Raw genomic sequence first — 24,536 nt, 5'->3', positions numbered from 1 at the left:
AAGTAAAAAATAGCATTCAAAATCAAGGAATCTAGCATGAACAACAAACAGGAAGAAAATGAACACTGACAAAAATAGCTGTAGAATTGTGAAGTTTATGAAAATAATCAAATACAACAACACAACTATCTCTACACTAATTTCAAATGATCGACCTCTGTTCATAGATAGCGAAAAATTGGGACGTTTGTTAGCGCTGTAGCGGACGGACCATATGTTCGTTCGTAACCAAAACAGACAGGCGCGAACTTGAAAATTGAGAAATGAATGAAGGAACTTGCAACGCTAGCAATGTTGAAAAAGGCCAGAGAATGAGGAAAGAATCAAACTTAAACAACGAAAGAAAGTTAGAAAGTAAAACATGAACAATTCCTTAGAAGTTAGAAAGTAAACCACGCATCATGGCACAGTTCTATGTCAAGTTCAACCCGCGAAAACTGTAAACTTTTATAAACAGGTTTAAACAGGGATTGAACGTAACTCGCGAACGCGATAAAATGCGGATTCTGGAACGAGATCTTCTTTCTCGCCCACACTTCTTAATCGATAGGAACAACTTGGGTATATAAGCCGACGAAATTGTTGAATAAATCATCATCTCAACCTCGACACTTGTGAGCATGACACTTGTAGCAATCCGAAAATTTAGCGGTCCCAATCCCCTCCTTACCCAAAGGAGTTAGGAAATTTTGAGAGCGTCTCCTCCGGCGGAGGCATAGTCGCGGCACTGACCAAACAATCGGAAGATCCGCAAGTTCAATTCCCAACCCGGTTGCGATTTCTCCGTTGTCGGCGTAGTCACGGCACGGACCGATCGTACCGAAACAACCTTCCTATCCCAGTCCGGAGGACTCAGGAAAATTCTAGAGCGTCTCCTCCGGCGTCGGCATAGTCACGTCGCGGACCGAATTCTCGGTTATCTTCAAGTCCAGGTCTTAGCATCTAACGTTGTTTTCTCCGGCGTCGGCATAGTCACGGCCCGGACCGAACACGTTGATACTAAACCTGAAGGAATTGAGTAGAGAGTAAAAGGTTTTCGCGTTGAAGACTACCGACGCACACGATCCAGACCACCACAACGGACAACCAGCTCGTTACACGCGCGTAGGACGTTTTTAGGATGATATTTCGAGCTGCCTAGCGGGATCTTTCTATTATTCATCCTAAATTGCTGTTACAAAGTAAATTTCTTTCCGGATGCTTGGAGGAAAGCCAAAACAATACCTATTATACACTGTACGATATAGGTTCCCCATTGCGGAGCCCTATTTGAGAAGTGTCCATTCCTCGTAACTGCTGCTTTTTGCAATACACCGTAACGGACTTCATTGAAGCTGATATTAATGTAATTTATGCTTACCTCCGTGATTTTCCGAGATCCACTGTATATTCGCTCTTCGAATCAACGAAAAATTGCTCGATCGATCACTGGTGATGATAATTAATTATCTTCAAAGAATCTGCTCGTTGGAGATTACTTCTGGTTCGGACAGCATTAACAATGCTTATGAATGAATTCATTGATAAACCGACGCTTTGTGAAGTTCACAAATACAATGAAGTATGTGCAACAGGATTGGAGTGTATGAAAATTTGGCTACGCCATCAACCTAGGGGTGCGGTATGAGGGGGGCCCACGGGCCCCCCTTATTTCACAAATTTATAATAAACTCCCTTTTTCGGTAGACCTAGCGCAGTCCGCTCGCTGCGCTCGCTGCGGGCGCGCCGCCGTTTCATACTCATTTTTTCACTCCAAATCATTGGTTTATGCTGTCCATCTTGCCCAGTTCAACCGATTAGTTCAAATCATTACAGCTTCTAACGGAAATTCAACGGTTCAAATATTCAAACCGAATTGATGTGCCTTATATTATTTCAACGGTGAAATATGGTGAAAGTTCCGACATGGTTTGGAGTTGCATTAGTGCGACAGGAGTGGGGTAGCTGCACTTAATTGATGGGATAAAGGATCACAAAACCTACGTTCAAATTTTGAAAGACAGTTGTATAAAAAGCGCCGAGAAGTTAGGATTTCAAGTAAGATTCCTATTCCAACAAGATAACGAGCCTAAACACACAGCCGTAAACAACTCCATTCGCTTCCCACAGAGTCCAGATATGAACGTGGTAAAACACCTATGGAAGATTTTAGATGATTTCCTTCGTAAACGGACAATCTCTAAACACGCATGCAAGATGATTGGAACAGAATACAACCCACCGGCGGCACTGCGTGGCAAATTGTTAATAACAATTGATTCTTTCAACCGATTTTCACGATTGACCCCTTAAATGAAAGGTCTTTTCAAGTTAATGTTGTTAAAAGCTGATCTATTCGAAAATCCTCCTTTTGGAATTTTAGGTTCCTGTCGTTTTTATTTAAAGTATATTTGTGCCTATCGCGCTTCAATTGTAGCCTTTTTTCGTAGGAGGGCAGTTTTTTTTATACAAATACTAGCTGATTAACCCGGTTTCATCCGGGTAGAAAGAAATTCCAAACGAAAGAGTGTTTTCATTCAGTATCTTGAGTTTTGCAATCTTAAATTTAGCGTTTTGGAGATAGTGGTATTTTTAGTATTACCTTTATTCGACGAAACCATGTCAATATACATTTTGCATTCGCTATCTTATTGTGCTTCCATCTTGGTTCAACCATTTATAATTAATCAATTGAAGCAAGTATGAGAAATACCCCAGTAAAAACGACACCCCACGATATGTACGCTTTTTTTTAAATTCGTCGCTTCCGTAGTAATGTGGCATTATATTGTTTTACTTAATTTCCATCGTCCAGATGATAGAAAGTTATAGGCAGGTAGGAGGCATAAGAATGTTGGACATTTCGCACTTAAAAAATTGTCTTTCTTATGATTATGTTTAGTATAAATTGATTAGACCGATTTTGTGTGATTGAGGTAATTTGTTACGTAGGAGAAGATAGAAGAAATCTGGGATGTCTGGGTTCGATTTAGTTCGAGAAAATGAGTTACACTCCAGCCAAGTTTGGCACAGATACACTTAGTAGATTTTGCGTTGCATACTTGTGATAAGAATTAACACTTTTCATTTTGAGCTATGCTATTGATTTGCTGAAGAAGAGGAGGAAGGTAGAGCGAGCTTGGGCTAAGATTGAACATTAATAGTGAGGTCATTCGATTTAGAAACCATAAATACTGCGAAATTGATACCCATATTGCATTTTAACCATTTTTAAGGTATTGGGTAGTAGGGAGCCCCCCTTTCCCTTTCCCCTAGAAAGATGAAATTTTAAACCATGGTATGTCTCTACGTGAGCAGTATATGTACTAATTTTTGTGAAAACTCGTTCAATAATTGTTGAACTATAATTGTTTTTCATTAATTTTAGAGGGGAGGTGTTCGGGAGGGGTAGGGATATATATACACAGACAACGGTGACTTTTATATATTAGATTAATGTTTCTATTATGTAATAACGACGTGGGTCAAAAGACACATATGACCACATATTACAGTAAGCAATATAGATTAATTACATATATACGTTTTCCAAACGTTTTTCATACAAAAAAAAAAAACGAAAACTTAAACATTCCACACTTACCACAGGTTCCGAGAATGTGACTGTTGGTGCATCTTGGCACAATATCCCGTCTGGCACACTGCTTTCACTATTGTTACAATTGCATTGCAAAGCATTCACCATTTGAGACATATTTACACCAATTAAACTTCACTTTGCTTTGAAAACGATTTACGTTACGAAACGTTAACGTTCGTCTGGCTACCACAATGGTTCGATTCTAAGAATGGCCTTTCAGGCGACAATTTTACGCTGTCACAGATGGTTTTGCGTTGGCACAACGTGTTAAAGTTGGTAGCTTTGTTGAATGGCCAGGCTGGAGAATCGTCATTGTCGTGAAATTCATTCAAAAATTAAAGATTTCAAATTGAAACAACCAAGCTGCCTTATGAATGGCTGAAATAGCTAATTTGTTAATAACTTTTTAGTGGCTTGACCAATTTTAGCGCCAGACCCCTCAAATGATAACTCTGTGCAACAAAGACTCTTCCGTACTTCTTAGTTTATGAAATTCTGAGGCGTAGGTGCAGAAACTTTGGTTGGTATTTTCTGCTGAAATAACCAATTTGCTAATAACTTTATAACTGCTGAACCGATTTGTACATGTGACCCCTTAAATGAAAGGTCTGCTCAAGACACACAATTTTGTGTAACGATAGATCGTTCAATATTGTCTAGTTTTTGAGAAAGTTTATTTTTCGAAAAGCTTCGGAAATCTCCGGAACAACGTACTCAATATTTCGAATAGCCATTTAGGCAAAAACTTGCCAAATTGCTAATAACTTTATAACTGCTGAACCGATTTGTACATGTGACCCCTTAAATGAAAGGTCTGCTCAAGACACACAACTTTAACGATAGTAAGATTTTCCAGGCCTGTTAGTTTTTGCAAAATGATTTTGTATGGGAAAATGGCCGAAACAGCCAAATTGCCAATAACTTTTGATTCTGTGGACTGATTTTTACGACAGACCCCTCAAACGAAAGGTCTTTTGCAGACCAACAACTTTGTCGAAGTAAAGACCTATCCATCGTTTCCAGTTTTGGAGAAATTAATACTGCGACACATTGTAAACATGGCCCGGTCGACCGAAACTCTTCGAAAACCTCCAAATGTCATTTTCATATACAGTCGGACGTCGATTATCCGGGGCCGGATTAACCGGTGGGCGGATTATCCGGGGGTCTTGCAACTGACAACTGCACAACCGGGCTAGCATGTTTCCATGAATATTAGGTTGGTTCACAACATTTTGTAGCAATAATGTGTCAAATAAATTTTATCGGATCGAAAATAGCAATAAAAATACCATAGGAAAATACTTCAAACATTTTTTATGATTAATCAACTAACTGGAACTGGTCAAAAGTGAACTAGCCGAGACTCAAACCAGGTATTATAAACGTATTTTAGTATATGTTCGATTATCCGTGGAATTCGGTTATCCGGGGACCTTCCGGTCCCGACACCCCCGGATAATCGACGTTCACCTGTAATTCCAGGCCGGCAGAGTTCGAAAGGTCCCGATGCGCAATCTCTCTCTTCGAAAGAGAGATTTTGCGATGTTGCGAGAGCATTTTCAATTCTCTTTTCTCTCTCAAATTGTGCGCATAGTGGTGGGTAGTTTCCTCGGAACTGAAATGAAACAGCTCCCCCTTGGAGCGGATAGCGATAGCGATCCAGATGGTCCTGGGGACCATTCAAAAGCTCGATTTAGCCTTTGGATCAATTCAACCATTGATTGTACAATTGTTAAAGTAACAAATAATATGAAAGATCGGTAAATTAGGTAAGCACGCATGATATGACGGATTGGGATTCGGGTTCATAGATCCGAATCTCGGAATGGATTTGAATCGAAAGATTCGAATCTCTGTAGGGATTCAGTTTCCCCATCACTAGACAGAATCGTTCCCAAGGAACTTTCGCCTTTTCGCCTCTGTCAAATAAACGTCACGAAGTTTTCATAAAATTTATTCAAGATTTTTAGTTTTTAAATCATTTTTACTATTCCATTTAACGATTAAAAGATACTCTTGGTAAAAAACCCTCAACTAGGGAAAAGTTTAATTGTATTTTCGGTTCCCTAAAAAATACATTTCGCCCTGTTTAAGTCCTGCAATCAGGAAATGTAAACGAGTAACTGACAGTAAGCTGTTCTTTGTTTTGACTGCAATTCCTCACCCCGTTCTCCGCAAATGTGTTTTGCGTCCAACAAATTGTACTTACCATTTGCAACAGAGATTTGCGACGTTTTTCCTACCAGAACGTCTCGATCTCGGCGGTGGTTTTCACAGTCAAGAGTTTAAATTAAAAAAATATTGTTAACCTAGCTGGACTAGAAAAGTGACAAACAGCGTACAACATTTGACCGTTCGGTGGTGTTGTTGTTTCTTTCGTTTGCCTCTTTCATTTTCCTTTCTTTGGCGTAATTAGATTATGATCGTGGGTGCACCATAAATGTCTGTACTGGTTTCTGTATGCTTGCTCAAGATTGAATTAGTCGCCGACGGAAGCAACAGTCAATCGTCCGATATGTTGGGACCGACGGAATCCGCATCCGCCTACGATGACGCAGCAACAGGAGGCAGCATTGTTGGCGACGGTAAGTGATCGCTTTAATTATAGTCCGGTAAATATGCGACACCGAACCGAGTTCGTGTATTGTGATCGAGTTGCAAGCAAAAAAAAAATCCTTCACACGAATGGGTTGGTCGGTCGATATATTACGTCGGGGCGTCTTTTACTCATCTTCCTCGATTGATCCTGATGTGAGTGGTTTCTCCTCTAGAGGTAGCCGGAGCGGTATCCAACGAACATCCCAACAATCCACGGTTGCAGCGAGAGATGCGAGGCCAGCGTAAACCGAAGAAAATTATTATCGAAAGCTACCGTAACCGGTTGATGGATGGCGCCCCAGCCGATGAATACCGGGGCATTCTGCCTAAAAGTTCGCGCGAGCAAACTCCGATGGACGAGTTGCCACCGTCGGCCACGGAGTTCCCGGGAGAGATCAACTTCTTCTCTGGGAATCCATTTGTCGAAGTTACCAAAGGCATTCTTCATTTGTTCAAACGGAAGTAGGTGTTGCCAGGGTTACGTAAATCTATTGTGAACCCCAGGGATGACGTGCACTGATTCCTTTTCATTCTCCTGTCCATTTCCACAGTGAACGGGCAGATATGACGGAAGGTGGTGTTTCGCAAACACTCTGTCTGATTGCTGTACCATCGTCGTTGAACTGCCATGACATACTCAATTTTATCGCTCCCTGCCACCAGCAGATACAACACGTCCGCATCCTGCGCGATGGTTCACCGAATCAGTTCATGGTGTTGCTAGAGTTCCGCTGTACCGATGGAGCGATCGAGTTTTATAAAACTTTCAATGGGGCACCATACAATAGTCTCGAGCCAGACTCGCTCTGCCATGCCGTGTGGGTTTCGACCGTCGAATGGGGACTGGATGGAAACTGCATCGCACCGCCGGGCCACACGGAACTGCCGACGTGCCCCGTGTGCCTGGAGCGCATGGACGAAAGTGTGGACGGTGTGCTGACGATCCTGTGCAACCACACATTCCACGCCGGATGTTTGATCAAGTGGTGCGACTCAACGTGTCCCGTGTGTCGCTGCATCCAAACGCCGGAGCTGTCCGAACAATCGGTCTGCATGGAGTGTGAAGGCACCGAAGCTCTCTGGATCTGCCTCATCTGCGGACACATCGGATGCGGTCGCTACCAGGGAGGCCATGCTGCATCCCACTATCGGGTGACCAATCATACCTACGCCCTGCAGCTCGGCACCAACCGAGTATGGGACTACGCCGGTGATAACTTTGTGCACCGGCTATTGCAAAGCAAATCGGATGGCAAGCTTGTGGCCACCCAGTCGCCCGGTGGAGCTGATGGGGACGAAAAGATTGACTCGATGCAGCTGGAGTTTACCTATCTGCTAACGTCGCAACTGGATGCGCAACGGGATTACTATGAGGAACGGTTGTCACGGCTGGAGGCAATCATTGGTGGCGAGCGACAGAAGCTGCAGTCGGAAAATGACCAGGGAAAGAAAAAATGTGCCGCACTGGAGGCAAAACTACAGGGACTTACGAAGGAGAAAAATAATCTGGAAAAGAAAGTAACGCAACTATCTTCAAAGTGAGTATATGCCTGACTCTAGGTTTATGTTTCTAATATTTAGAACACTAAGGTGTTCCATATATTCATATTATTGGATCAAGAAAAAAATGTTTCGCTTAGTTCACATTCCTTTAAAATCTTACAAAGTAGCAGAACGATCATTTGAGTAAGCTAATATGAGCTCTTTAGTAAATGAACTCACTGTCCTTTGAATTTTTGTAAAGCATTTGTTAACACAACTCGTTCTAAAGCATTTTCGTATTTATTAACTTGTTCAGAAAATAATTCAGATCGTTTGCGCTCTTGTGCTCCATAGATTAAACACCGTCGTCGAAGAACTGGCAGAGGAAAAGCAATTTGGGAAGACGTTACAATCGAACCAGACTTCCTGGCAGGAAAAGTTTGCTGAGCTCGAGAAAAAATGCACCGAAAAGGAGCAGGAAATCGTCGACCTAAAGGAGCAGGTGCGCGATCTCATGTTCTACATGGAAGCACAGAACACGATTGCCGGTTCCGAACTGAAGAGCGAGCTTGTGGATGGAACAGTGATACTTCCGGCGAACGAAGCGTCGCCGGGCACCGGCGGTAACAACAATCCCTCGAGCAGTGGCAGTAACGGGAAATCGTCGGCCAAGCGTCGCCAACGAAAAAAGTAGGATCTCAAAAGCGTTTCGTTCGCTGGCTTCCCATATGGAAATAAGGCCATCTTTTCCCTGCCACTAGCTGCGCACATCCTTCGCCGATTCTATATTTCGATATGTCTAGTTTTAGCCAGGTTGGAAATTTTCGGAATTGTGATACATTCTTTTCGTAGTTTTACTGTCATCGTCAACCTATGATAAATATACGGTAACGCCAAAACGATACAAGGTGGAAGCGGTTGTTAGCTTTCAATGTTGAACCCAATATCTTAGGACTTTTTAGTTCTAGAAGGAATCGGTGCATTTTATTCAATCATCATTAACCTTCAGTAGTGTGTCGGCATACTGGAACTCGGCACTGTTTTCGTACTCGCTCATGTCCAACGCAACTTCGCAGCTCTCCTTCACAACCCGTTTCTCGTCTTTCAAATATTCATTCAGCACGCGGGTACACTCTTCGGTGGCAATTGCTCCGAGTGCCTCCGCACATTCGTGGCGCACCATTTCATTCTCCAGCGGATCGCGCAGGTTTTCAACCAGAAACGGTATGCTACACTCTTGCTGCAGCTGTCCCAGTACGAAGGCCACCTCATGCCGGAAGAGGGCACTCTTTCCCTTCAATCCACTTGCCAGGGCGAGCGTAGCCTCTTCGGTACGAAGATTGCGCAGAGAAAACATGGCCCGATAACGGTGAAAGAGGGTTGCCGATTCATCCAACAGAGTTCGCCGAAGTTCGTCTACACTTGTGGGGGGTGCTGGTGGGGTTGGGTCAATAGAGGCGTACGGATTGTCATCCTCCAGGGCGGGCTCTTGATCTTTATTTTCCTTCAACCATCGCACACGCTCCAGAGCGATTTCGCAGGTCTCTGCCACCTCAACCACGGGGTCCTTGCAGTACGCGAGAAGCGTTGCCTCGACTGAATTATCCCCGATCGCACCAAGCGCTTCGGCCGCTTCATGCCGCACCATCGGTTCCTGTTGCACGTCGGCCAGAACCTTCGTCAGAATGGGGATAGCTCGCACGTCTTGCATCTGTCCGAGGCAGTAGGCTAGCTCGTGTTTCAGCAGGGCCGAATCGTCCTCGAAACACCGGCCGATGGCATCGAGTGCACGATCGCCGCCAATGTTCCGCAGTGCGAACAGGGCCCTGAATCGCTCCTTCAACGGACGGTCGCGATTGTTGAGCACCTCGCCTATAGCGTCCACTGCGCTGTCTTTTATCTTCACCATTTTATCGGTCACCGAAAGCAGCCGCAAGTAGATGAAAGACTATTTCACAATGAATCACACGTTTTGGCTCGTCGTGTGACCGTTTCCTAAACATACCAACTGCCAGCATTTTGTTTGTTTTGACAGCAGAGTAGCAATATTGTTAGCCGTAGTCGGGTGGATGACAAAATGAACAAATTTATTAACGAATATCATTAGAATAATGATCTTTTAGTGAAACTTTCCATTCGATATATTTTTAAACAGTCTAAAACACACATTGACTGTCTTTAAAACATATGTCAATCATCAATTTAATATTAGAAAATACTTTCGCATGCTGTATACCAGATGTTCGTACTTCGACGCGAACAGATCTCACAGCAACGTATGTTGTTTTTTTAGATAAAATGCTTGCTCCGTTGACGCGCGATGAGTAATACAGACCTAGCAAGTGCCGGCATTGTGCGTGCCTCTATCTCTGTGCTCTAGACTGTTTCCGGAACGATACAAAGTACCGTACGGTTTTGGATATCGCTTTCCAGATTCTTCCAGTCTTTCCCTAAATTCTCCGTGTCGGAAGCGTCCTGCAATGTCGGACCCTCGCCTGCGCCAGTTGACCATCAAAACAGGTGTAGTGAAGCGGCTGTCGAAGGAAAAGGTGGTGTACGAGAAGGAAGTCATCACGGAGCAAAACCGTATCGAAAAGCTGAAAGCGGCCGGCTCGGACGACCATGTCCTCCGGAAGCAGGAAGAAGTGCTGCAGGAATCGATGATGATGATACCCGACTGCCAGCGACGGTATGTTTGTATTAAACGTTTTCTTTAGCGTTTGTTACCGAATGTAACATTTCTCCATTCCCCATCATCCCATTCCGGATACGAAAGGTTGGCCAAAGCACATGAGGAGCTGGCGGAAATGCTGAAGAACGAGGAAGAGCTCAAGGAAACGGAACAGTATCAAAATGCGCTGGCAGTGCTGGAGGATGCGAAAGTGAATTTGCCCCAAAAGATAACCGCTTAGAATCGTGGGGATTTTTCTTTCTTATTCGAACAAACTATAATTTTAAGTTACACAAGATACGTTATGATAACTGAGCTACTGTATTAACTGGATTGAGCTTCAAGAGCGTGCCGTAGATTCTTTTTCCTAGAAGGAACATGTTTCCCCAACATTCAGGCTTTCCGTTCGACTTAACAAAACCACCGCCGCCGATCGATGATTCTTTTCCACATCCAACACTTTTAGAACAGCTAAGACTATCGGATGAACTTCTCGTGGAAGAGTTTGTGTCCTCTCATACGCAAAACCGGTCAATCTCAGTTAACGCATTCAAATCCAACCCATCCATCAATATTGCAACCTACCGTACCGAGGTTCGCAAAGTACTGCACGCGTTGAAAGCATTGAAACATTCCAAGTTGGTGCTCGAAGAACTACAAAAAACGCCAGTAGACGAAAACGACACAAGGTGGAGTGATGAAGTCGAACGTATAGAACATCTTAAAAATGGCCTTGATAGCAAACTTAAAGAGCTCGAGGATTTGGCAACAGTAACATCGGTTGCTAATAAACTGGTAGTACGGCGCAAGAAACGAGCATGGAAAAAGCGAAGGAATGCTAGATTAAAAAAGGCGCGAGAGAAACAACAAACGGATCGTTTACGGCGACTAGAGGAAATTTCTCGCTGGGAAACCGAATGGAAAGCTCGATTGGAAAAAGAACGGACAGCCCGCGAAGAGCTGCAGGCAAAAACGCTTATCTTAGCCGATGTCCGACGACGAAAAGCTCGAGCAAAGCGGTATTTAGGTCGGTTCGAGAAGACTATTCAACTACACCAACAAAGGCAAGGAGAAACGTTAGCAAGGGATCCGGTTGATGATACCAGGGAGCGTTTTCGGAGGAATGTAGATGCACTGATTGCAGAATGGAAAATCAAGCTGACCGATTGCATCAAGGAGGAAAGACTACTGAAAGATGAGTTAGCTCGCCGGTCCGCTGGTAATGAGAGCCGTCGGAGGGATAATCGATGGCGGAAGGCACTTTTCGGCGATGCTGCTGCAGCGATCGGTGGCCGACGAACGGATGGATATGATCTGCTTGGCGTTAGATGGACTTGGGACTCGTACGCTGTGCCGATCGATCCCACTGGCGTTTCAACGGAATCGAAACCAGGTTATCCCGTTCCGACTGGTTGGGTGTTCCCTTCGGAACATCCGCTACCCGACTGGGCGATTTATAGAGAGCCAACAAAGAGCAAACCCGAGAAGACGTAATGTTGGTGGCGGGGGAAAAGTCGTAGACTAATTTACTAGCGTTAGCAATTGTAACACTACTTTCGCGAATGAGCTTAACAACAAAAATTAATTGTCAACAAATTCTGACTATTTTAAAAATGAAATATATGTATAGGTCGTTGAATAAACACAATTAACATCAAACTTCCCAAAGGCGTACACAGTTTAGCACCAGAGAGCATTGGTATGGGTTTTATTTTTTCATCTTCGGTACATCTCTTCAATACTTATTTCTGGCCTAATGATAGCTACGAACAGTTGTGCGTTCAACTGTTACCTTGCCCATTAACCTCCCAAGCCTGAAGGGAAAATGTTTAAATTTTAAACCTTTGCGTTTAATTTCATGTCAAACGAGTTTTATGCTTCGTTTTGGTCATTAATCAGAAGTGTCGTTTTTCTACGAAGCTCTCAGTTGTCGGGCAATCGCCGGAGTATAATATGTCGAATCTAAAGATCTATACAGGGATTTTTTTAACACAATATTGGGGGAAAAACAAAAAACCTTTTGGTTATAGAACAAATAGAAAACACACGCAAAAATTAAAACAAAAACATGCATAACCTACGAAAACGACTTGCGTAGCGTGCACGGTTTTAAAAAATACCGGTGCCAAAAGTTTCTTTCGTGTCGATGATCTCCTTTCATGGTTACATTATTAGTTTTACTATGTTCCTTAGCGTTAAGATTTAGAACGTTTAAACCGATATACAATGCTCATGTTAATGTATATTATTTATATACGTATTTACACTTATTTATCATTTTGTGATGATTTCAGTTCGTTCAGTTCGCCACGTTTCATTCTTCTTTTAACTATTACCACGCTCGCTACTAAGCTACTCTGCCTGTTCTTTCCACAACGCCTTGGAGCAGTTAGAATTCCTCCGCTTCCGATTCCAATAATGCCTACATACACAAATACGTGCGCCTTACCAACTTTTGCGTGACCCTACCAAAGCTGTTCTGCTATTACATACTCTTGGTAACTTAAAATGAGACAATAGTTTAACATGAAAACTATTTGTTAAATTACACGTTGGTGAATACAACATTTCTAAACGTATAAAACTCAACGTATGAAACTCAATTATTGTACTAATCTACTGTTTTGTTTTCCTTCTTGCTCTCGTCTGTCTTTAGTGAGAGTATTTAAAAAAAGATGGGTTTTCATCCTGTATAACATTACGATGGGGAGATTTCTAAACGGTCATAGTAAGGCAGCCAAAGTAAGCTAATTTTAAAAACATCTTTCCTGTTCCCCGAAATGGCCACTAGACGTCAAACACAAACAACAAACACTCCCGTTCCGTGCCTCTCCACTAAACTTATTTTAAAAAAGAATAAAGTAGGAAAAGTGAGAAAGTGCCTCCGCAAAAGGATAGTATAAGATAGAATACAATTTAAGCTAACATAGTGTTAGCTTTTACGGGACCATGGGTCTTATCCTGGAACAAACCCTACAATATTGTGTCTTTCAGCGGTACTACATTTCCGAGGTCGCTCGATTTCAATGAGGTTATTTCCTGCCGTTAACTCTGCCCGTCAGTCAATCCGCTTAGTTCGTCCTATCTGTTCACACCATGTACACCAACACTAACACAACACGCCCAGGTGCACCAAAGGATGAGATGCACTTGTGATTGAATATAATTATCCTACGTTACTTGTAACCATTTGCGTCGTACGTATTTGAGAGTGAAGGACAGTTGATTTTGTTCGTTAAGGATACGTATCGTAATTTGATAGTCGTTAAGCGTAAGCAACCAGTCGCCTACTTCGATTTTTTTGCCAAAACCAAAAAACACTTCTCTTATTCTTTTATGATCGACTCAACAGTTGCGAGTCGATAAGGTACATTTTTTATCTATAGACCACGCGGTGCAGAGAATATGCTTCCATATAGGAATGCAGGGTACAACACGGTTTTACCGAGGCGCCTGTATGTGAAATGCCCTGAAATTACTGAAAGTGTTGGGACATAATCTTGTCTATTATAATGCCCCACAGTAGCCGCTAATCTCGCCCGGTCAACCCTTGACTCTACGGTCGCATGTATGTCCGCTCACGGATGTCCTCGCCTTTGTATGTTTGTAAATACAACCGTTCGTTTTGTACTTCTCGCGTCCATTTGGTTTGTACGAAAACGCACTGCAAAAGCGTTGATAGCTTACCACGTTTTTTAAGCTGGCCGGTACTAAGTATTAGTTTGTCTTCGCATGTCGATTGATGTATTCATCGTTCACGGAGCCCCTTGCGCCATTCTAGATACTCCCATGAAAACATGTGCTAACACGACAGCGTACCGACAAAGGTGCGTTTCACGAAGGCAGGCTCTAACGTATTCGCAAATTTACTAACCTACGTCCGTGGTGTTTTCAAAAGAGGGCACTGGAAGCGAAGAGCGGGATGCCAGATCTGGAAACGAAGGCCGTAATGATTAATAGTGTAAACCGTTATAGTTTTAGCTATCATTTAAATGTGGTTTGCGTTATGTGCAAAATAGTTTTTTCTTTAAATAATCATTTGTTCCTTATCAGACTGACAAGCCAATCAGGCGGTGGTGAATAGATTTTGTTTAATTTTTTACGACAAAAAACGGATCGAAACGATCCATCCTTTTTGTGACTAAAAAAGTATCAAACGTGGTTAAGCGACTGAAGTGCTAATTTTAGTACTTTTTCTTACAACCCAAGCTCCCAGGAAGTAAAAATAAGCTCATGTTTTCGAACCATATCTACCCTATCGAATTTATGATTTTCAAAGCGTTCTTACCTAACTATACCAAATGCAGATCGGGTTCGCATTGCCTAGTGGCGCCGTCCCATTGGCGACTCACGGTTCGTACCTTGGTAGCTTTAATGTCAGGAGGTGGCAAAAAAATCCTGCAGCCGTTGCACCGTCAGCCGGTCCAGGGCACACAGGTCAAAGTCGAAGGTGGCGCTCGTTATCTCGTAGCACCCAGTGGCCGCTATCATCTCTACCACCCGCTGCAGCTCGCTGTTGTCCTGGAGCGTCATAATCTTGTGCTGCAGATCCTTCAGCTCGGACATGTAGTCTCCGGTGAGAGAGTTGGCGGCTGAACTTCCCGTACCCGTGCCACCAACACCGGAGGAGAGCGCGGCGTTACTAATACTAGAGTTGAGCAATGAGCTACTAACACCAGCGGAAAGCGATGAGCTTCCTCCACCAGAACCAGCGATCGATGGAGGGATACTGTTGAGCCCAAAGTATGTACTATTTCCACTGCTGCTGTCATCTCCTCCTGCCGTACTGCCACCACTACCAACCGAGTGCCTGATGTTGTTATTATTAATGGCATTGTTGTTGTTCGTGTGGTCGGACGTATCCGGTAGTTTCCCAGGCCCGGGGGCACCGCCGTAGGAATCGTCCTTTTTCGGTACCTTGGCCGGTGGTTCCATCAGGCTCGATCCAGACGCAGTTCCGGCAGGTGGCGAAGGAGGTGACAGACTTCGCCCTTCCCTCGTAGCCATTTCCGGTACCGTGGAATCTCTCGGTGCAATTTTTTCAGGTCCCTCTGTGTCTTTGTTCTTTCGCTTTCGCTTTCCTGACGAGCGGGAGGATGATGCTGCTGGGGGCGCGTCTTTTGTGTCCGACACGACCGGCGATAATGGTTGAGCGGGGGCGGAAGAGGCTGCTGCTCGTGATAAGGCTTTTTCCTTTTTGCTCTTATGATGGTGGTACTTTTCCGTTGAATCCCGTACCGATGAAGCCGTCGTACTGGATGAAGTTGTTGACGGTGGCCTTTGCTGACCCGGTGCCATACTATTCGTGCCTAGCATGTCCGCTATGCTACTGTTGGAAGCTTCCGAGTCCTTTTCGTTCGCAATTGTCGAAGGTGCACGACTGTCTCCGTCCCCGGTGCGTTCGTCGGAATCGTTTGAATTATCCTCCCCGCTTATCTCTCCGATTAGAGCTGCCATAGGAGTCGTTGATTTCGCCGAGGGTTGTTGCTGGTGTCGAGCAACACTACCACCACCACCAACACCACCTGTATTGAATCCATGTTGACTTTTGTCCCGATCGTGACCAGTTGTTTTCACTGCAGGTTCATTTCCGCTAGCGTGCTGTTTCGATGCTTTCGATGGAAGAGCATCGTTCGCTTCACGGGTAGGTGTCGAAAAGCTACTTCCCTTGCTTCCACTGCCACTGCCACTGCCACTGGCCACCGCTTTATCCTTCTCCTTGCGCTCCTTTTTCTCCTTTCCCGCCGATGTCCGATCTTTTTCCTTATCCTTCGACTTGTCCTTCTTTTTGTGCTTGTGCTTGCGCGCTTCGTCCTTGTCGCGATCGAGCTTATCACTCTTTTCCCCTGTCTTCTGCGACGAAAGTGGAGGTCCAGTGGCACCTGAGGACGTGTTTAAAGTTGGGTCTTGCCGCATCGATTCTACGGAACCGTGTATCTTTTTCTCCTTTAAGTAACCACTACTGCCCGATGCGTTTGAATTTGAGCTTGCGGACGATTTTCCACCAATGTCTTTCTGCGTCTGCTGTCCCCCCTCGCTCGATGGATGGCTTTTATTGCCAGCTGAAGAGGCGGATGATGACTTTGTGCTACCACCGGGTGGTACGTCACCCCCCTTCGAGAAGCCCATCTGCTGCTGCTGGCCAGATGCCGAACTGGATTGGGGTGCGTTGCCCTTTACATCCCCAGAACGATCGACCTTTCGTTGACCGGAAGAGCTAGCGTCTACCGTTCGGTCTTTTTCCTTTTCGTAGCTTTTCTTCTCTTTTTTACTGCTCTTCTTTTCCTTCTCACTGCTGCCACGCTTCTGTCCTCCAGCGTCGGAAGTTTTCAGTCCCCCGGACTGTACACCGGTGGATGATCCGGTCGGATGGCTGCTGCTGCTGCTGCTACCACTAGTAGGAACTGTCGGGTTATTACTATTAGTACTACTATTGCTAATGTTACTGCTAGTATTGCTATTGTTGGTCGCGACACTACCGCCGGGTCGCTTCATCGAGACGGAGTTTGAGCTGCCGGAACCGCCGGAATGCGATAGAGATTGCGTTGTGTTTATGCCGGCCGCACTCGAATTGCCGCTACTACTGTTCGTTGATTTTTCCTTGCCACTTTTGTCGCGCTCTTTCGAGTGGCTTTTATCCTTCTTTTCTTTATTATGTTTCTCCTCTCCGATACCGCCGCCACCTCCACCACCAGACGACGGGATTGAGTTTGAGGACTTTTTGCTTTCCTTGTTCGGGCTCGAGTGTTTGTGCTTCGAAGAGGACGAGGAGGTGGAGGACGATGTAGCTTTGTCCTTCGACGACTCTTTCGACATGGACGAGGAAGAAGAGTTGGGTATCGATCGTGAGTCGCCGGAAATCTTTTGACTTGACTGGCCTCCTTTGCTACTGCCACCACCGCCTGGACCACCGCCAGGTGGTGAAGTTTTTCGCGAGCCGGAACTGGACGACTGAAGCTTCGGATCTGGTGACACCTTACTGCCGCCTCCACTGCCGCCAGTTTTGTGTGAAAAAGGTGACCCGAACAACTCCGCAAACTGACCTTTCGTGTCGTCGACGGTGGACGATTTCGATTTAGACTTTTTATCCTGCGACGAACTGCTGGAAGATGATCGTTCGGTTCCACCACCCCCACCACCGCCACCGTGCCCTCCTCGATTGGTTTTATAGTCATTGGTGCCACTGGTGTTGCCCTGGCCTCCACTGCCCGACAGCACGAAGCCGCCACCTTTCAGTAGCTTCCGGCGAAACTCATCGGAGGGACTGTGGAAGACATACTCCTCACGCTGATTCTTGACCGGTGTCAGGTCCAGATCGTAATTATACACCGCCTTTTTTGGATCATCACGATTCTTGAAGTAGATCTCCACGGGAAGAATAAATCCGGCATAACCGGCTTCTTTTACCAGGTATGGTGGCTCTTTGAAGACTAAATTTTGAAAAACAAACATTATTAGAAACTAGGTAGCCTGATACGAATAAATGGACAACAAAAGATGTACCTCGCTTCGGTTTCGGGAACGATTCGTGCAGGTTGAAAACCACCTTGTCGATGTAGTGGCTGATATCATTGTCGTCCAGTCCACGCACGAACAGCTCCCAATCGTGCGTGTATCCCTCCGCCGTCGGACGACTCTTGACGGCAGCCACGTGTCCAATTTCAAAATATATCTTCACCGACATTTTTTATCTACTTCCGTCCGGGGAGCTTGCGTTGCCAGCACCAGCTGATTTCCTAAGGATATAGAGAATGTAAAACAATCACATACATTGAACTGTGTAGAGTACATAAATATTGAAAACATCCGTCTGAAACTGTCTTTCCTTCGGTTACTTCGACTAGCAATACTAATCATACAATTATTAACAGAAAATAAAAACATTCTTAGTAGGTCGCAAGTCCAGTCTCAAATTATCTTGTGAATGTGTGAATCTGTGTGCATGTAAATAGCATGAAACATGCTTTTCCCACGTGTTTATGTGTGTTGCTGCATTTCCTGCCGACGAAAAGGAACACATCATTTGCGAGCAAAAAATCGATATTCTTTCACGATTCACGCGGCGGTCTCTTTGGTTTGCCATTGGCTTTTCATAAAAAGCGAAGGTACTTTTCATAAAATGTGTCTTCCGTTATGGCTCTTAAGCTTGTACACTCATGGAAAACACCGGTGCATAAAACTTCATTAAATGCGAGGATGCAGGGATGATACCTTTTTACCACATGCATGTGTGTTTCATTTGCTGACTGCTCGCTCTCTGCAACTTTGCCACTCAAACTGCGTAGAACGAGTGCTTGATCTAGCAATTGCTGGAGGCTGTGGATACTCCTATTTTTCTATTTTATTTTTCACATTATTTAGACTTTGTTGTGTTAGTGGTTTGTTGTTGCAACCGGCATTTTGTTCATGACTAAAAAAACTGCTATCGGTAAGCTATTAGTGAAACGAAATTTTTCCTCATTTCATAAGCCAATTAACGGAGCAAAATTTTACTCTTACTTTAGTAACGAAAGATAGCGGCCCTTTTCAGGACACACAACTCATCGTTCCGTTTTTTTTTTTTCTCAAAGCGCCATAGTGCACCGTTTTTACGCAACTGGCTTACTGTGCTAGAAAAGGATGCGAAAAAGGAGCGTGCATCAGTTTTCGCATCTAGAAGCAAACCTCACATCGCGCATATCTGATAGATAAGCTGTAAACCACCATATGCTCGACCGCACGCATAATAGAAAACAAACTACATTATAAACACACACTTGAATGCATTTCTTATCGCTAATTTCTGGTTAAAATAAGAAATGCTTTCACCATAAGAATACCATCTACAAACGCAACATGAAAAAGTTCTGTATCTAATTAACATTCTCATTAGCACAGGATGGTTGCAAAACTTGGCGCCGTCTAGCAGTATGATTGGTTGTGTGATTGATTGTGCTCTACTCTGGACATACGATAATTTTTACTAAGATAAGCGGTTTACTGCACAAGGGAAATACCATATTTACTCACCACTTGCTGGATCCCCTCCACGCCCCCACGGCGCTGGTACCGCCAGAGAGTTTTCCTCCGATTCCGCTAGTCGATGGTTTGTTTTGCTTGCAGTGCAACTTATTTATGCTATTCTCATGCACCAGCACCGTCTCACGCACGGTGGATAAACTGGCAGGAAAGGGGGGTCCCCAGCTATTGCCACAATCTGGATTGCTCCGGAACACCCCTGAAGTCGCATCCACCCTGCACCGGCGATATAGTGCTACGCAAAAACCGAACTGTGCCGACCGGGTTAAGATTTTCTGCGCAAACACACAAATTCCGTCTGCACGTACTCCAACACCCCTAGACGGCTTCGATTCCTCGGGGGAGGACGAGTAGAGTTTGTAGGTAGTAAACTATGGAGAACGGTAATTCCTTCACTATCTGCAGTTTTCATGCAACACGACGAATAACTATTGAAAGAATGATTCAGTACTACGACCGCACAACTCTCCCATTCTTTCAGACCAGTTTTTCACGATTCTTTTGCGCGAATATGTTGGTTTTTTCCTTGCTGCCTTTCTCGCATCAGCTCACTGACGGGTTCGGTCAAAAACTGTCTACGATCATGGTTGCCAAGACTGTTGGATTGTGGTTCGTGGGAGCGCAAACGCAGTATGACAGCGACATTTTCGTATTGCGTTCGAGGTTGGAAATAAATAACGATGGTGTTGCTTTACTAAGGTATGAGAATTTAATGTTTTTCACGGGTTGATAAAATATGTGAAAACAAGAAATGGCATGTAAAATAATTTCGAATTGAGTTGCAGAATCACAACACAGGCTTTAAACCATTTGACATATTTCTATTGTTATGACATTTTTAAACGCCAAAAATCAGCCTGTCGATTGATTACAAAACAGCGGCGAAGAAAAACAGATCTCATATTTTGCACAGATAAAATGAACAGCCTGCAACAGAAATTTATCTACTATAGCAAACGAAAATCATTCCGATATGGCGTACCATTTTTGCTTCTAATGGTAGGCGGGTCTTTCGGACTGCAACAGTTTGCACAGCTCAGGTAAGTAAGAGCGCCGATAGAAAACGGGGCTTTCTTATCACATGCATCTCGATCTCGTTTTCCTATGCAGGTACACGTTCTCCAAAAAAGGTTCCCTCACCCGGCAGGAGGCAGAAAAGTACGGCATAAATATGAAACGCACGGAAGAGGTCACCCTAGAGGGAGAGTATGAAAAGATCAAACAACTAGACATCGATCAGTGGGAAAATGTTCGTGGACCACGGCCGTGGGAGGAAACAAGTCCTCCGACGACGGATCCGAAACCGACCGGTAGCAATCACTAGACAAAGAGAAGGCAATTTCTTGACGGTGATATGGTTTAAGTCAAGTTATGTTTTGCTAGAAAATATAAATGATATCTCGTTTATTTTTCGATTCTGTTTTTAATCCAACATTTGGCATTATAATCTTGTGGTAGTGGTGAATAAACTATGATTGCCTTATAGTATCCCTTGCCTCCGTCTCGATCATACAGGCAGCCCTACAAGGCAACGTTCACAAAAGCATTCTCTTGCATCAGCGTCACAAACATCTAACAAACATTGAACCAAAAGCGATGATCCCGGATTTTCGGGGCGGCAAGCAGCATGTTTTTTCCGCCAAAACGGTGCAAATAACGCCAGCGTTACGTGTACACACACATTTCTTCTTCTACCATCAACTAGACGCGCCTACTTCATCTATCTTACTTTGCTTCTAGCAGCAAACATCGAATGTAGAAACTGGGACTGATCACGCCTTTTGGAATGTTGTCAGCAAAACTGCGCAGCAGGCGTAAAAGTTGTGTTGGGGAGCTGGACTCCACATGCTCGATAGCAACGTTAAGCAGGTAGTTCCATTGGCGGAAGTTGCGTTCAGCTTTTGTTCCCGCTTCATTAAGATTGTCCTCGTCTGATCTATTGTCGTGATTATTGAGCTTAGACCCTAGTCTACCGATAGGGCACAGTTTATCACAGTTCAAACAGATCATTTCATTGCTCTGTTCGTACGAAAGGACAAATTCAAATAGCTGCTTCCAGTGATAAATAGTGAAGGGAATTTCTGCCGCAGCACGCTCGAACAGTTCATGATCAGCCAGATTCCAGACGCACGCTACCACCTTATCCTCGCGTCGATCCTGTATATAGTACCGTGTAACCGTTCGCCAGAGGTACGGTACTTGTTTAACCATTGCAAAACATTGCGCATATTCTTTGCGTGACCAGTAGTATTGCATCAAGCTGACACCGATGTCCCGATAGTGACACGTTTCGGTTGCCTGTAAATAGAATCCACATTCGGAACAACGCTCCAAACGATTCAGAACTGATCGATCGTTTGCTTCCGTCGTGTTGCACACGATAAAACAGTCCTTTATGAATTGCCTCGACGCGTCGTCGATTTCCCACAGAAGTTCCGGTTTCAAATATGCGAAGTAAATCCGCACACACTTGAGCCGGGCATTCGGTTCTTCGTTCTCTTCCATCACCGTTTCCAGCTTACCTAGCAAACGCACAATAGTTTCTGTGTCGTAGTCGTCGAAGATCTTTGCATACCGGTCGGCAAAGTTGAGATTACTAATGATCGATGATCGGTAGATGAGATACAGGTTTCGAACGGTTGCGTCATCCTCGGACGTTTCGTATCCATCCAGCAGGGATGTTGAAAATTTCTTCTTCATTTGTACCTTTGAACCATTAGGCGCGGCAAACGTTTGTCCCGTGCGCGTCCGTACCAGATCTTCCACAATTTCATTCTCATCTTCTGGAAACTCTTCCTCCACTGCTGCTTCGATACCAAACTCTGCCAGCAATCCGTTCCCGTTGGCACTGGCAAATCCGTTGTTATTGCTGGGTGCGTAGATTTTCGTTAAATTAAGTGTTTTTGGCCGCTCCGGACCACCACCGAGGAGGGTATTTTGCGCATTCAGTTGCTGTTGCTCGAAACCCATGAACATTTGCTTTATGTTTCTTCCATACTTGCCCCGGACAACGGACACAAGTGCTTCCTTTATAGTGGCTTCGGTCGAAAGGAGCAATGGACTCTCTTTTCCATTCAGCTGCTGCTGTTTTCCGCTGTTATTATTAAGCATATTATCTAAAATATAAACACCTTGCTGCTTTTGCTTTCGACCATCAAGTGCAGTGGTCGGTAGTGGCGAAGATTTTGGCGAACCCGAAGAAGGAGTGACCGTAGAGGTTTCGTCTTCTCCCTCAATTTCAACGCGAAGCTGGAAAAGACGATTTTCTCCAGAAAGCAAATAGATCCATTCATCTACCACGGCCACGTGCGTGATGTCGGTAAATTCATCCGTACGCAGTACGATTTTCGAGTGTACTGGATCGATGATAAGCAGATGGCAGCGATCGTGTACGAGCAGCAACTGACGGCGTATGGAATAAAGTACCTGAAACGGAACGACCATCATCGTTCCGTCTGATGGTACCGATGGACCTAAATCTAGCTCCGACTCCTGCAAACATTGCAACTGACGATGACGACGATTGGCGGCGGCTTGCTTGAATTGATGGGTTCGTATGACGTTGCCCTCGAGATCAGCCTCCCAGAGGCGACTACCGGGGCGAGAGCAGAATATCCGAACGTCTTCCTCATCGACGATCATCAGTGGTGGTGATGGTGGCGTTGGACCATTGTTCGGTTGTGCGATAACAAACGAGGCTCCATACTGACCCTCTCTTGGTCGATTACCAATCTAAATAAACGACAATTACAATAGTTAAGCTATAGCATACACTTACGATAAATTTCCCAATCAATACCTGTTTGAACTCTTCTCTAGCGGTATTGCAAAGCACGCATTTGGAGAGCGTCGACACGAGTAACAAGTCTTTGTAGCGATCAATTTGTACTATCCGATTTTCAAGCAGCAGCACGGGATGCAGGGTTATGTTGAGAATGTTGCGACCCTGTGTTAAGAAAAAACCCTAATGAATGTCATAGCTCTATATGCGCAAAGAATCTTATCACCATATTTACCATGAAAAGTGAGAACTGTATAAGTGACACAATACCCCTCGAGTCACCACAATACAGCTCCTTGTCGTCTTCCGTCCAGCAAAAACTCGTCACAAAGGCGACTACCTTATCCGGCGTCGGCCGACCATCGTTATCCCCAGATGGTGTCAGGTCCGTGCTGAGTATCTCCTTCACACTCGGTGGTTCCAGTTCAAGCAGCACGCCAATCGACCCGCTTTGATTACCTACCGCTATCTGCTTTTCATTGTGTGAAATCGATACCTTTCCAATGGCGCCCAGCTGGCTGGGAAAGATCGCCAAAAAGTTGGTCGTAATTCGATCGTATAGGTATAAGCTGCCGGAGTTGGCCCCAAAGACAAAGTATTTCGGTGAGCAATCGAAGCAGGTGAACTAGAAAACAATCGATTAGAAGATAGCTAGGAGTAGCAAACAAATACTGCGTTGCTTGGAAACCATACCTTGATGCGAGTGTTGTTACGCAAAGGCTGCCTAACGGCAGCGGATAATTCGGCTCGGTCTCGCAGCGCATATTTCTTATTTATGGCATCCATCCTATCGCGCCTCTAACTGAACGAGCTAGTCTTGCATTACCTTGAACCTTCGCTTGGACGGCTTTTTGATAACAGCGTTGGAAGCCGCTCAACCGTTCCGTTTTGGACAGAGCGTCCTCAAACGTGGAAGGAAGTTTTGTGTACTTTTACATCTTCTAGCTTTGTGTGGAGTGCTTTTCTTGGACTTGAAAACCAATATTTGATTTTTTCCTGGACAATGATGACTGAATCGAACAAACGTACACACTGATACGCATTCACATCAAGTACTGTCCACTCGAGGCAAACTGCAGCTAGGAAACTAGAGAATCCACTTTTTTCTTTTGTTTGAACATAAAAAAAATAGTAACAAACCGATGAACTATCTTATTCCTTTGATTGAGCCACAAAATAAGTTAGTTTCATTAAAAACTGCAGCAACGAATGAGATTGAACGAGCAAAGAAAAACCCTTTTCTGCTACTGAAGTAGCAGGTATGGTTAACTGTCAAATTCTTATCATCTGTCATTGAGGGTAAATCGAAAAACGCCCTTATAATTTCGTACGATTTTCACGAGAAGAGTGAAAAAATTACCTTATCATACAAAATTGATGAGAATCTTTCAGATAAACTAATG

General features: G+C 44.4%; 7 protein-coding genes across 7 annotated transcripts; 4 read left to right on the top strand and 3 right to left on the bottom strand.

The window, feature by feature from the left end:
* Window positions 1-5,935: 5,935 nt before the first annotated feature.
* On the top strand, window positions 5,936-8,529 carry LOC131289562 (BRCA1-associated protein). The gene is made up of 4 exons (XM_058318847.1): window positions 5,936-6,168; window positions 6,355-6,643; window positions 6,733-7,719; window positions 8,018-8,529. The coding sequence occupies exons 1-4, from the start codon at window positions 6,024-6,026 to the stop codon at window positions 8,355-8,357; spliced, it is 1,761 nt and encodes a 586-aa protein (XP_058174830.1). The 5' UTR covers window positions 5,936-6,023; the 3' UTR covers window positions 8,358-8,529.
* A 61-nt stretch (window positions 8,530-8,590) lies between these two features.
* On the bottom strand, window positions 8,591-9,572 carry LOC131289563 (deoxyhypusine hydroxylase). Its single transcript, XM_058318848.1, has one exon. The coding sequence runs from the start codon at window positions 9,570-9,572 to the stop codon at window positions 8,652-8,654; it is 921 nt and encodes a 306-aa protein (XP_058174831.1). The 3' UTR covers window positions 8,591-8,651.
* A 412-nt stretch (window positions 9,573-9,984) lies between these two features.
* LOC131286585 (tubulin-specific chaperone A) lies at window positions 9,985-10,734 on the top strand. Its single transcript, XM_058315560.1, has 2 exons — window positions 9,985-10,352; window positions 10,440-10,734. The coding sequence occupies exons 1-2, from the start codon at window positions 10,144-10,146 to the stop codon at window positions 10,573-10,575; spliced, it is 345 nt and encodes a 114-aa protein (XP_058171543.1). The 5' UTR covers window positions 9,985-10,143; the 3' UTR covers window positions 10,576-10,734.
* Window positions 10,593-11,995, top strand: LOC131286583 (programmed cell death protein 7-like). The gene has a single exon (XM_058315559.1). The coding sequence runs from the start codon at window positions 10,713-10,715 to the stop codon at window positions 11,826-11,828; it is 1,116 nt and encodes a 371-aa protein (XP_058171542.1). The 5' UTR covers window positions 10,593-10,712; the 3' UTR covers window positions 11,829-11,995.
* Window positions 11,996-14,656: 2,661 nt separating this feature from the next.
* LOC131286101 (protein AF-9) lies at window positions 14,657-18,055 on the bottom strand. The gene is made up of 2 exons (XM_058314969.1): window positions 17,838-18,055; window positions 14,657-17,764 (listed from the first exon to the last, which is right to left on the bottom strand). The coding sequence occupies exons 1-2, from the start codon at window positions 18,016-18,018 to the stop codon at window positions 14,712-14,714; spliced, it is 3,234 nt and encodes a 1,077-aa protein (XP_058170952.1). The 5' UTR covers window positions 18,019-18,055; the 3' UTR covers window positions 14,657-14,711.
* A 2,171-nt stretch (window positions 18,056-20,226) lies between these two features.
* Window positions 20,227-20,831, top strand: LOC131289448 (cytochrome c oxidase assembly protein COX16 homolog, mitochondrial). The gene is made up of 2 exons (XM_058318710.1): window positions 20,227-20,392; window positions 20,463-20,831. The coding sequence occupies exons 1-2, from the start codon at window positions 20,271-20,273 to the stop codon at window positions 20,674-20,676; spliced, it is 336 nt and encodes a 111-aa protein (XP_058174693.1). The 5' UTR covers window positions 20,227-20,270; the 3' UTR covers window positions 20,677-20,831.
* LOC131289447 (BLOC-2 complex member HPS5 homolog) lies at window positions 20,736-24,213 on the bottom strand. The gene is made up of 4 exons (XM_058318709.1): window positions 23,827-24,213; window positions 23,369-23,758; window positions 23,152-23,298; window positions 20,736-23,084 (listed from the first exon to the last, which is right to left on the bottom strand). The coding sequence occupies exons 1-4, from the start codon at window positions 23,917-23,919 to the stop codon at window positions 21,078-21,080; spliced, it is 2,637 nt and encodes an 878-aa protein (XP_058174692.1). The 5' UTR covers window positions 23,920-24,213; the 3' UTR covers window positions 20,736-21,077.
* Between the last annotated feature and the right edge of the window lie 323 nt (window positions 24,214-24,536).

Source organism: Anopheles ziemanni, chromosome 3 (assembly GCF_943734765.1).
Source record: "Anopheles ziemanni chromosome 3, idAnoZiCoDA_A2_x.2, whole genome shotgun sequence".
NCBI lineage: Eukaryota > Metazoa > Arthropoda > Insecta > Diptera > Culicidae > Anopheles > Anopheles ziemanni.
This window is presented reverse-complemented; position numbering and strand designations above follow the sequence as displayed.

Excerpts from the sequence above, each read along its gene's own strand:
- LOC131289563 (XM_058318848.1), bottom strand. The coding sequence starts at position 9,572 with ATGGTGAAGATAAAAGACAGCGCAGTGGACGCTATAGGCGAGGTGCTC.
- LOC131286101 (XM_058314969.1), bottom strand. The coding sequence starts at position 18,018 with ATGTCGGTGAAGATATATTTTGAAATTGGACACGTGGCTGCCGTCAAG. Across the intron at positions 17,765-17,837 it reads GTTCCCGAAACCGAAGCGAG|TCTTCAAAGAGCCACCATAC; the intron begins GTACATCTTTTG and ends TTCAAAATTTAG.
- LOC131286585 (XM_058315560.1), top strand. The coding sequence starts at position 10,144 with ATGTCGGACCCTCGCCTGCGCCAGTTGACCATCAAAACAGGTGTAGTG. Across the intron at positions 10,353-10,439 it reads ATACCCGACTGCCAGCGACG|GTTGGCCAAAGCACATGAGG; the intron begins GTATGTTTGTAT and ends CGGATACGAAAG.
- LOC131289448 (XM_058318710.1), top strand. The coding sequence starts at position 20,271 with ATGAACAGCCTGCAACAGAAATTTATCTACTATAGCAAACGAAAATCA. Across the intron at positions 20,393-20,462 it reads CAACAGTTTGCACAGCTCAG|GTACACGTTCTCCAAAAAAG; the intron begins GTAAGTAAGAGC and ends TTTCCTATGCAG.
- LOC131289562 (XM_058318847.1), top strand. The coding sequence starts at position 6,024 with ATGTCTGTACTGGTTTCTGTATGCTTGCTCAAGATTGAATTAGTCGCC. Across the intron at positions 6,169-6,354 it reads AGGCAGCATTGTTGGCGACG|AGGTAGCCGGAGCGGTATCC; the intron begins GTAAGTGATCGC and ends TTTCTCCTCTAG. Across the intron at positions 6,644-6,732 it reads CTTCATTTGTTCAAACGGAA|TGAACGGGCAGATATGACGG; the intron begins GTAGGTGTTGCC and ends CCATTTCCACAG.
- LOC131289447 (XM_058318709.1), bottom strand. The coding sequence starts at position 23,919 with ATGGATGCCATAAATAAGAAATATGCGCTGCGAGACCGAGCCGAATTA. Across the intron at positions 23,759-23,826 it reads GTAACAACACTCGCATCAAG|TTCACCTGCTTCGATTGCTC; the intron begins GTATGGTTTCCA and ends ATTGTTTTCTAG. Across the intron at positions 23,299-23,368 it reads TACAGTTCTCACTTTTCATG|GGTCGCAACATTCTCAACAT; the intron begins GTAAATATGGTG and ends TTCTTAACACAG.
- LOC131286583 (XM_058315559.1), top strand. The coding sequence starts at position 10,713 with ATGTTTCCCCAACATTCAGGCTTTCCGTTCGACTTAACAAAACCACCG.